General features: G+C 38.0%; 1 protein-coding gene across 2 annotated transcripts in view; it reads right to left on the bottom strand.

Moving 5' to 3' along the window:
* Positions 1 to 8,424, bottom strand: part of LOC124783505 (protein starmaker) — a 91,280-nt gene extending 82,856 nt beyond the window's left edge. For both annotated transcript variants that reach the window (XM_047254027.1, XM_047254028.1), the window contains exons 1-2: positions 8,072 to 8,424; positions 7,759 to 7,972 (exon numbers count right to left, since the gene is read on the bottom strand). In XM_047254027.1, coding sequence (XP_047109983.1) covers positions 7,759 to 7,972; positions 8,072 to 8,323 — 466 coding nt within the window. In that variant the 5' untranslated portion in view covers positions 8,324 to 8,424. The remainder of the gene's footprint in view (positions 1 to 7,758; positions 7,973 to 8,071) is intronic.
* Between the last annotated feature and the right edge of the window lie 4,189 nt (positions 8,425 to 12,613).

Genomic DNA, 12,613 nt, shown 5'->3' with positions numbered 1-12,613 from the left:
ATGCGACTGGCAGTGTTGGATGATTTATGCATGCTGTTGCTAGCTCTGTATAGTCACGTGGTGTCCACGCGTGCCGTCTAGCAATGGGCTGTGAACTTCCACACTCTTGTCGGAACCACACCTCATTACACATGCCACGATATTACCCTCCTGTCATCGGTTTGCGCACTCCAGACTCCGGCTCATTTATTTTTGAATGCCCCTTATATATTCTCTGCCAGGGTTTCAACTACCTCCTATTGTGCACTGAAATGAGAAATGTCCTACTCACTATCCTTCCTACCACCCTCTGAACCTATACATTATCCTCATCCATCCCAACTAAACCCCTGCTCCTAATCCCTTGCCTCATGGTTCATATCCCTGTAATTAACCTAGATGCAAGATGTGTCCCATACATTCTCCCACCGCCATATACTTCGGTCTGGTCACATACATTACCTATCCCATCAAGGGCAGCACTACCTGTAAAACCAGTCATGTGATCTACAAGCTAAGCTGCAATCAATGTGCTGCATTCTCCATGGGCATGACAACCAATAAGCTGTCTGTCTGCATGAGTGGCCACTGAGAAACTATTGTCAAAAAACAACTGGGCCACCCTGTTGCTAAGCATGCTGCCCAACAGGACTTTCTTGATTTCAATGACTGATTCACAGTCTTTGCCATCTGGATCCTTCCCACCAACGCCAGCTTTTCCGAACTGCGCATGTAGGAACTCTCCCTGAAGTATATCCTATGTTCCTGGAACCCTCTTGGCTTCAACCTTTGTTAGCCATTGTCCTTACCCATCTAGATTCTTCCCTGTTCCTGTTTCAATGCTACACAGCCCTCTATTCCACCAACGCATGCAGTCTTTTAAATTGTCTCCTTTTCTGCCCCCCCCCCCCCCCTCCACTCTCCCCGACCCTCACTCCCTGCCCTCCGTCTAACCTCCCAACTGCACCTAGCTGCCCTATCCTCTCTACACCTCGCCCTGTGTGCTACTGCAGTAGCACTTTACCATCTCCCGCACTTCCCTGCTATCCCTCACCCTCTCTGCTCCAGCCCCTGCCTTACCCTCACCCAGTTGCCTCTCCCATCACGCTCTGCTATTTGTACACTGGCTTCAGCTGCCAGAGATTGTGGTCGTGTTTGTGTGAATTGCATCTGTGTGTGTGTGTGTGTGTGTGTGTGTGTGTGTGTGTGTGTGTGTGGTGTGTTGGGGGGAGGGGGTTTGACAAAGGCCTTATTGGCCAAAACCTTACTGTGTGACAGTTATTTCGTTGTGACTATCTTCGACTCAGCAACTCAGTTATATGACGAATAGCAACTACTCTTTTCATAATGTTGCAAAATTATAACTTTTCCCTTTAGCTGAAATATATGTGTGCTCAAAGTAACATTGAATAAGTTTGTTAGAACATGGGTACAAGATGTAATTCAACTTATTAATTTTACGGCATTATTTTAAAAGTGGGACTGCTCACTGTATGCCAGAATTGGAAGGCAAGAGCCATTTCAGTTCGATTCCCCATTACATCAAATTGCTTTCACCAGCTAACCTGAGCGTGGTTTTTATGCAGTTTTTCCACATTCGTCTAGGTGAATGCTGAGTGAGGTACCCATTTAAGCCTCATTTACATGACACAAAAACACTTACAACATGAAAAACTTATCTACTTATGAACATTATTACATAGATACATTTAAACACATATAAGACTACCTTTAGTGGTACCCTTGCCTAGCGTCGTAAAGATTATTGTGTTTCGATTGTTATTAGAACTGCAAAGTTTGGAATTTATAAATCTATTTTATTCATTTGTACCACTTCATGGGAACAAAAAATACTGCATGTGATTCTGACGTACCAAAAGCCTGATGAAAATAAAGAAGCCTTAAATATTACATAAACATACGTACTTACGAATGACAGTCATATACAGGGCTATTACAAATGATTGAAGCGATTTCATAAATTCACTGTAGCTCCATTCATTGACATATGGTCACGACACACTACAGATACGTAGAAAAACTCATAAAGTTTTGTTCGGCTGAAGCCGCACTTCATGTTTCTGCCGCCAGAGCGCTCGAGAGCGCAGTGAGACAAAATGGCGACAGGAGCCGAAAAAGCATATGTCGTGCTTGAAATGCACTCACATCAGTCAGTCATAACAGTGCAATGACACTTCAGGATGAAGTTCAAAAAAGATCCACCAACTGCTAACTCCATTCGGCGATGGTATGCGCAGTTTAAAGCTTCTGGATGCCTCTGTAAGGGGAAATCAACGGGTCGGCCTGCAGTGAGCGAAGAAACGGTTGAATGCGTGCAGGCAAGTTTCACGCATAGCCCGCGGAAGTCCACCGCACTTCCATCATGATGTTCGGCATTTCCTAAACAGGAGATTGGAAAACCGATGGATCGGTCGTGGTGGAGATCATGATCAGCAATTCATGTCATGGCCTCCACGCTCTCCCGACTTAACCCCATGCAATTTCTTTCTGTGGGGTTATGTGAAAGATTCAGTGTTTAAACCTCCTCTACCAAGAAACATGCCAGAACTGCGAGCTCGCATCAACGATGCTTTCGAACTCATTGACGGGGACATGCTGCGCCGAGTGTGGGAGGAACTTCATTATCGGCTTGATGTCTGCCGAATCACTAAAGGGGCACATATCGAACATTTGTGAATGCCTAAAAAAACTTTTTGAGTTTTTGTATGTGTGTGCAAAGCACTGTGAAAAATATCTCAAATAATAAAGTTGTTGTAGAGCTGTGAAATCGCTTCAATCATTTGTAATAACCCTGTATATAAATGGAAGAAATCTTACAAATAAGTAAGATGTGATCCTGAAGATAAATTCATGCAATATACTATATCTGCAAAGGCAATTCATATTATGAAACAATATCAATCAAAGAAATTCAAAGGATTTTAATGAATTACGACAAATACTTTATGTGAAAAAATATTTCTTACAAGTGGCAGTATATGATTAAAATGCAACTGATCAAAAAAAATGTACCATATGTGGTTTATGTCCATGTCATCTCAGCATTTACTGAAAAAGAGGGATGAGTGGGAAGACAAAAAAAAAATAAATATTCACATAAAAACCTTATAACATACCACATTTTTAAAATGGATAAAATATATTAAATAATTTCTCCTGCTCTCCTAATGCCATGCAGATAGTCCTAAAATTTGTGCTCTTGAATTTTTAATAGGTATAACAATACTTGTAAAATTTAAAATGAAAGACACATGCAATAGGTAATCAATGCATGAATAGTTCATCTAAGTCACTAACAGTTTTACTGCAGTTCAAATGACATGAACTGTTCAGCGATTTTTCTGAATGACAGTTATTCTCCATACTCCTTACTATTATCTATCCCATGCATCTCACGTTTTCTGCTTTAGTTTTACAATTGTTGCCATAGCTATTAAAAACCCACATGCACAAATTTTCAACACTATTTTTACAGCATTAGCAATTTGTATGGGGTGGGAGAGATTATTTAATACTTTTTAGTCCAATATAAAAATGTGTTATATTCCGATTTTTAGTCTAGTGTGGGTGAAATTTATCAACTAACTTCAAAAATTTTTATGAGGTTAGAACAGACGTATCTGGTAATTTTCAATTTATTTCAGTTTCTTTTTAACCGATTAAACCAAAATATTACTTCCTGCAACATATGTCTCATTAGAGAGAATTGAGCTCACACAGAAGCTTAGCAGCAATCATTCTTAACAGTGAAACATTTGTGACTGGAACAGGAAAACAAGGAAATGGCAGTGGTACACCAAATACTCTCTGCCACACATAAGAAAATAGAGTGAGTTAATATCGTTTTGTCCTCCAGTTCTGAGGTAAATTTCAAAGTTTCAATTCTTTAGCTTACCGAGAAGTTTATTCATAATCAGTTGCAAAATTTGCACTGCACAGACAGACAGACCAAAAAATAAATTACCTTCCACCACACACTACACTTGAAAGCAAGCCAGTATTGCAGTGTAATCCAGATCTGAGTTGTGTTGAAAATTTCAAGTGTCTAGCTTATTGGGAAGTAGTTTAAAACCAATTGCAAAATTTGTACCAAACAAACAGACAAGAAGTCGATGATAAAAACGTGTTAAAAAGTGATTGTTCATTTATATATACATAAATTTACAGTGCAGCAATGGATATTAAACTTTTAAAACAAACCAAAATTGATATTTAATGTCACAAGTATAAAAGTTCGTATTTAAGTAAGTAAATGCATACTTTTGGAAATACTTTATTTTTTTCATTTATATCTCCTTGAAATAAGATTCTTTATTTGTTTGAAAAAGATTTGTCAATCCTAGTCTTGGTTCATGTATAACCCAAAAGGCTGAAAAAGTGTGTAAATAAAATCACTCAAATAAGGAGACTGACTGAAAACATATAGCCACATCCAACAGACTCGTATCAATCAGTTGTCCTGCGTCGAATGAAATCACTCAAACCTGGTGAGTGAGTGAAAACATTCATATACCTGACATGGCCGCATAGACTATTTTCATTTGGTTGTTTCATTTCACTCATTAAACTAACTGAATGAAAAGACAAGCAACTGACCAATCAATTGTTGGTTGTCCCATCACCAATGTGTCATTCTGGTATGGGTCACCATAAACAACTTGATGCTGGTTGCAGCCCAGTTGCACTCGATGTGTTGCTATTTAACATTCGTTTTGTATTCAGTGGTGTATTCTGCTGCACTCAACAGAATTGCATAAGCACCTGCCACTTTTGCTGCATGCTCTCCCCCCCCCCCCCTCCCCCCCCCCAAATGCTTTTACAAATTTCAAGAGTGACATGTTTTCTTCTGGGAATCTTGAAATGTGACCCACCCTGACTACTACTCTCCCCATGACACAGACAACAGCTTCCTGCTTTCAGCTCTCTTCAAGGTAGCAAATAATGCAGAACAAAAAAACGCCATAAAACAATGGAGAAAAGGTTAAAGATGTTATACCGAGGATTAAAACACAAATAAAATGCCAAAGAAGCTAAAATAACAGCATAGGGAAATGTGACTGGCTGACAATATACTATAACCAAGGGTGAGCCAGTCTGTAAAATACCTTGAAGACACTGAAACAAAGTGAAACAAGAAATGCGAGAAAAGAGATAAAATAGCACCATAGGGAAATATGACTCACTGACTACTTACAAAAAACAAGGGTGAGCCAGTCACCCTGTGTTAATATGTTATGGACATCATCTTAAAATTTCTGGAAACAAGTGTGACACATCACAAAATCTTAAAACTTTAGTCACATTTGTTTGAGTGTCACATAAAACAGACGGCAGATTTGTTGGTAAATCTGCCACCGCCTTCTGGTCTAAAAATAAAATGGTCTAGTAATATTTGGCGTCCTGTGATCTGTACGCCACAAGCACCACACATTGGAGGGCCCTGTGGCTGGGGAAAAAGATATGCATTGTAGGGCTGTGGCCTATGCAAAAACAAGTAAGGAAAACATCATTCCATCTGCTTCACTCAATGAAGGTACGCCACAGCTGCATTGTGGACTATACTAGATGCAGCTTATTTTCTGTCAGTTCCATGCAGCTGGCCGGAGTGGCCAAGCGGTTCTAGGCACTACGGTCTGGAACTGGGCGACCGCTACGGTCGCAGGTTCGAATCCTGCTTCGGGCATGGATGTGTGTGATGTCCTTAGGTTAGTTAGGTTTAAGTAGTTCTAGAGGACTGATGACCTCACAAGTTAAGTCCCATAGTGCTCAGAGCCACTTGAGCCAAGTTCCATGCACTCTTTTTCCCACAGATGCATGACTCTGTACAACAGTGAGATGACAGCTTGTAGGGGGAAATGCAGACTGAGCTAAGTGAGGATCACAACTTGCCTCCTTGATTGCTACATCTGCTCTTTTGTTCTCCGCAATAACCATGTGCCCTAGCATCCAGCAGAAAGACACCCCTTTCCTAGCGTTTGTTAACTGGAGAAGGGTACCGTGGATACCCTGGACTACTTTATTGGCTGAATGCAAGCATTGCAGAGACTGAAGGGCACCCAGGGAGTCAGAACAGACAAGGAATTTGGCGCGCGCGCACGCACGCGCACACACACACACACACAAAATATATTTTGCTCCAACATCCTCAAGATCGTGGATAATTCGACAGCGAAGCAGTGAAATCTGGTGGCAACCAAAGGGCATGATTGAGGGGGGGGGGGGGGGGGATGGTACAGAGCAACCAGTGGAATCCCTGTGCTCTGTGTATGGACACATCCACGAATACAGCTACACGGCTGTAGGAAATTATCATTCTAAAAGCATAAGCAGGAGAATAATCTCCCAAGTACTGCACTAAAACTAAAATTATTCTGGGCTCCTGCATCAGTTAATACCTCATATTTGAGCAAGAACATGCTCCACAGCACACATTTTGTGTGGACCCCAAACAGCCTTGTTACTCATGGACAACTGTTAAAGAGAAAGACCATAGCCAGATGAACAATACCATTTGCCAACCTACAGGCACCTGGGTCTTAAATGAAGTGCTTTCCAGTTGCCTTTGAACCGATTAACCAAATGTTCTAATTTGAAACTTGCTGACACTCTTTGCTGAAATGAGACACAAACTCGGAAATTTTCCATTTAACAAAGAAATACTCAACCAGTAGAGCACTTCCCTGTAACAAGCAAAGGTACTGGACTCAAGTCGTGGTCCGGCAAACATTTTTAATCTATCACAAAACTTTAAAAAAATTGTGTTGTGATTACACTTGCTCTAAAACTTTATTCATACTCCTTTTACAGAACTACATTTTCCAGCCCCATCACAGGTAAACCTGCCACACACAAGTGAGAGCTACAAATGAGGTGACATGTTTCATATACAAAATTACACGAAACAAGTGCAGCACATTCTGCAATACAATAATTTCAACATTTGATATTGCTTCTCCACATGGGTGACTGATTCCACAGTATGTTTTCATCTAAGTTTTTAAGATCCACTAGCTGACATGCTTTTCTTCTGTCCTCTTCAATCTCCCAGCTTTTTCTCGTTTACACATTTGTTTTTCCACACTTTGACCTATTTACCCTTCCTTCCATATCAGTCGCTTTGCGTAGCTTCATTTCAACCAATTGTTTGTTTCTTTTATCACCATCACTGCATTTCTTAGTCTGATCTACTCTCGCAGTCTGTATGTCAGATATAAATACCTCACAGAATACACACTATTCCATTTCAAAGGTCTTGGGCAAGATTTAACACCTGAGGCCGTAAAAACAAAGCATGATCTCTCTGGACATCGAAGGAAATTATTCTCAAGTACTGATAAAATGAAGCTGAAGCAAGTAATAATATGCCAAGTTTGTATAATGTGTTACTGTGCCCAAAACGAACCTTACACGCTGCAAAAGACACTTATTTCAATTCAGACCATTAACACCCCAAAGAGTCCATAAGTACTTTCCTCATCACCAAACAGACGTTGATAAGGCGATAAATTCGTTACCAAAACGTGAAACTTCAGAAAGAGATTCAGCCACCATCCTCCTTTGACGCAGATCAGTGTCGCCGCAAACAAGATAGATATCAGCGACGTCCATTATCACATTTTAACTCAGTAATATATGTAAGGCCTGTTTAACCTCGAGATAAATGTGAACTCGCTGGCTGATAAAAATTGCAGAAAGTATAAAGGTTGGCGTTTGTATACACAGTTCCGAAAGATATCACATAACAGTGGTAATACATACCTTTGTTATCCATAAACACATAATTGTCGAACTGCTCATGGAAGGTAAGCAGATCTGCCATGTTTACGAAATTTATGTACACCCTCGAAAATGCATTGCTGCCCAGACTCATGTCTGCAGGAACAAAGTAAATGAAATCATGCTCTGGTAGAGGCGAAACAAGGTCAACAAACACGTCGAGCGTCATCGTTGGTGGAAGCCTCCGAACAACAACCTGTAAGAGTGTCATATAGACATGGGTTCTTCAACTTAACAGCAGTGATGGTTCCAGTAAATAGCACAAACTACTACAATTTAAGTAACTCAGTCTTGCCTTCGTCGGCGGACGAACACGATCTTTCTTCTCTTTCTGTTTATCAAAATCAGATGACTCGTTCTTTGTGTTCTCTCCATTCTTTGATACAGTTTTGTTGATAATGACAGGCTTTTCCTGGAAAACCACACGTTTACTCTTATTCGTTTCTTCATTAACTGCATCCTTCGATTTGGTTTTCAACACAGATGGTAATGGATTTGGTTTAGAATCCTCCGTATCTTTCGCCTCACCAACTTTCTCTGAAGACATTTGTAACGAATCTCATTTACTAAACGTAAGCAACAACCTCTTAACCTAATCTCGTTTCGTGACACTCTCAATCATAACAAATACACGACAAGCAACACAAAACTAAGATGTACATATCAGTCCAAAGATGCTACTGATTATAAGGCAACGAAATCGATACACAGTATTCAGATCTAATAGCGCAATTCTTTAAATGTTTACAGTAATTTATAAAATTCTTACACTGTACTGTACATAGCTCCAGAAAAAAACATTTAGATGTTCTTTGCTAGTTAAACAGATCAGAGTTCCCAACTTTTCGCCTTGCGGAGAAGAAAATATAGTTGAAATGCCGTAAAATGCCAATGGCATACTTCACTAACGCGAGCGAACACTTGAACAAGGAATATCACGAACAGCATTTAATGCATTGGGTAACAATAATCTGCAAGGGAATGATAAGAAGCAGATGTGTTCCCAGTATACAGATTGGTTCCAACGAACTATTATTTATTTGTTTATTTTTGATCCAACATCAATGAATGAAGTATTATACTCAACAAAATTTTGACTGGTTAAGAAGCGTTGCGGACATCGATTTCATATCTTACCAAAAGCATAAGATATGTGATTAAACTGCAAACACATTATGAATTACATTCGAGATACATACATATCAAATGAGGCAATAAAAGACTGCAAATGCCTGTTTTGTTTTTCCTGAATCATTCCGAGAATTATGAAGAAATACAACTTGTTTATCCCTTGTTACGAAAGAGAATCGAAGAAAATATACACAAAAAACTTAATGACAACTCGTACATCCATAGTAAGAGCCATGCTTCAAATCTGCAAACATAACTTTGATGCAGTTTTTCTAAAAAAGAAAGTGTTTTGCAGAACAGACAGGTTCAAGGACTGGTTTAAATCATGTATTAGAGTACTCGTATGTTTTAAAATGAAATAGGAACCGTTTCTGCTCACAAAAACTAACAGCAGTCTAGAATTTCTTAGTTATTTGAAAAAAATAAAGTTTCTCTTGAAACACGTCACAAAAGAGGCAAAAATAAACGAAAATGACAAATATTATGTAATCATCAAAATGAAATTAAGTCTACGCGGAAATCTACACAGGGCTCACAAAAATAATGTATTTGGTTATCACAGCCTGGAAAAAATGTTACTGATCCTAGGACTGTTGTAAACAATTTCAGTTCTAATCATAAAGCAGTTGCTGATAAATTGTAGAAGGAAAAAGTTTGGAAATCCACCTAATACAACATTGGAAGAATTTTCATGTACTGAAATAAGTAATCTATTCCTGTTTCTCGACCCAGTAGGCCAAACTGAACTCCTAAATACCATTAATGTACAGAAGAGTAAATAATCAACTGTTATTACTGATGTTCCAGATTAAATCATAAAAATATCAAGGCACATACCCCTACTTCATTTGACATCTTCAGTATATTTTTATCAAATGGCATCTTACTGAAGCAACTAAAAACATCAGAAGTAACACCTCTAAATAAGAAAGTGACCAGCATTGTATGTGTAACTGCAGACATGTGTCACTACTGCTAGGCCACTAAAATTATTGAAAAAGTCTTCCTTTCACAAATGATTACATTGATCAACAAAATAATATTATTTCTGGGTGTCGAACTGAAATGGGCACTTTCAATATGATACACTATGTCTTAAATGCAGTAGGGAATAGCAGAAAATTTCAGCATTATTCTTAGATCGAACAAAATCTTTTGGTGTGATTGATCATTCTGTGACCCTGAGATTGCTTGAATGATATGGTGTAAGAGGTGTGCCAAATGAGTAGACTAAATCATATTTGTAAAATCGCTCTCCGTTAACTGAAGCAAAGTATATGGATAGAATGAACTCCAGGTAAATTTTTCAGAACCATATGGACTAAGTCATGGTGTTCCACAGTGTTCAATTCAGATCCATTCCTATTTCTAATATACACTAATTATTTACCATTACATGTTAGGGATTCAGAACCAGTACTGTTTGCAGATGACATCAGTCTATTGATTGAAGGAAATAACGAAGTAGAGCTTCCTGCAGTTTTAAAAGATATTATGAAAGAATTGTCTGAATGATTCTGCAGAAATAGGTTAATAGTAATTCCCCAGAAAACATACTCATGCAATTCCACAGAGAACAAAATAAAAATGCAGTACAACCAAAAATATGTGTGCATAATCACTGTTACTGAAACTAAATTTCTTGTGGTTTTCATACAAGAAAATCTTATATGGAGCTCTCATGTCACACTCCTAAACTCAAAACAACCAAAAATGAGCTATGAAGTAATAATTCTTTGCAAAAGCGCTAATACAGAAACAGCAAGAGCCACAAACATTGTTGTAGAGCATTCATTACTGAAGTGCTGTATCATTTTTCTGGGCGAATGTACACCAGACCAAAATAGTTTTCACAATACAAAAGGCACTTATAAGAATAATAACACAAACAAGCAGCAGAAAACCATGCAAATCTTTCTTTAAAGATCTAAATGTCTTACCTTCTCTGCTGTTATATATTGGAAGTAGTTATGCATCCAAATAAAGTGTGCAGAGAAAAGAAAACTGTCCATGATTACAGCACTGTCAGACAGTGACATACATGTTACTCATTGCAACACCACATTACGCCAAAAAGATGTATATAAAGCAGGAACATAACTACGCAATAGATTACCAAGCCAATAAAATCTCTTTCTGAATTGCAATACTTTAAAATGTCTATGACATCTGATCCACTCCAAAACTGCTTTTATTCAGTTCCACAGTATATTATGGATGAAAACATGTAATTCATGCTTTTAGTTGCAGAAACGATGTAAATCTGCATGAATGGTCAAATGTGTAATTGTACAGTATATGGATTCAATTTGCTATAAAAATTTAAGTGACGTATTTTTGATGGTTGTAAAACCAACAGCTAAAGAAAATGTTTTGTCCAATATCTCATGCACAATGTATGTAGTGAAAAAGAAACAAATATATGGACAGGTGAATAAATAAATAAAGTTCCATAATCAGATCCTGGATAGCGCTCTATCAAATAATTTTAGGAAGTTTATATTATGTCAATGAACTGGTCAAGTCCTTGCATGGAATCTCTCACAGAGAAATATGGTGTCGAAACTGGAGACAATGACAGAGAGCTGAAATATTAAACTTATTATCTAATTATAAAAAATGAATGATATTGAATTAAGCACTCCACAAGTTGGTTTTATAACACTGTTCCAGATTTAATTACAAGAAGAGAAATAACACAACAGAAGCAAATTAACAAAGTGTCAGAATTATAGTAGTACCAGAAACTACAACAATTATATTCGGTATCTTATGGCTACAGTGTGAAAGAAATGATTCTTGTTTTCATCAGTTTTATTTCCCTGTTTGTAAGCTAATGCAACAGTTTGGATGCCAAATCTTGGGATTAAATTTTGTCCATTACCACAGAAATTATTTTAGAAAATGTATGGTGTATTGCGGATCTCTGAGGCAGAGAAAAACCATCAATCTGAAGTCTTGTATTTGGGAACTAGCAGCCAGCTCCCTAACACTCTTACCAGTACTGTCAGTAATAATTAAACTTATAGGAACTAATGGCTGATCATAAGAATTCAAGAGATTTTGAGATATAAATTAAATACTTTGGAAAGTAAAACAATAGAAAACTACATTTAATAAAACACTTTTAATATATACAGTATGTCAAAAGATGATGATGAAAAAGGCGCAGCAGACAGATGTGGTTGAGTAGCACATTGAGTGGAATTGTTATACTAATCCTAGGAAGCAAACACGAACTGTTAGGTAACATGAGAAGCCAGCAATGAGGGGTACTGGGTAGGAAAATTCCTGACAATCAGTGGAGCTATGTTGGTTTCAGTAAGCTAGCGAAGAGCAACCATCATAGGGAATATATGTATAAGTGTACAAAGCCACCAACAGAGGATGGTGAAGGCAGCACTTGAAAGTTTTCTTCAAATAATATTCTCTGGTGAAGTAGCTATGACTAGGTGTCATGTATTTTAGGAGCAACAGATGTATAAGGACTTGTAATTAATCTTTTACCACGAAAATTTATATTTCCAAACAGAATATAGATACAACATATTTGGTTGCCATTGAGGAGCTCAACAGTGAAACATGTATACATTGTCTGTAGGACTTCCACCACTGTAGGCAGCAAACTAATTAATTATCAAATTAACAAAGACAGATGCACCTTGAATAACAAAGCAACACACATAGTTTGTGATATACATAAGTT

This window comes from Schistocerca piceifrons, chromosome 1 (assembly GCF_021461385.2).
Source record: "Schistocerca piceifrons isolate TAMUIC-IGC-003096 chromosome 1, iqSchPice1.1, whole genome shotgun sequence".
NCBI lineage: Eukaryota > Metazoa > Arthropoda > Insecta > Orthoptera > Acrididae > Schistocerca > Schistocerca piceifrons.
The sequence above is the reverse complement of the archived record's forward strand: the minus strand, read 5'-3'. Positions and strand labels throughout refer to the sequence as shown.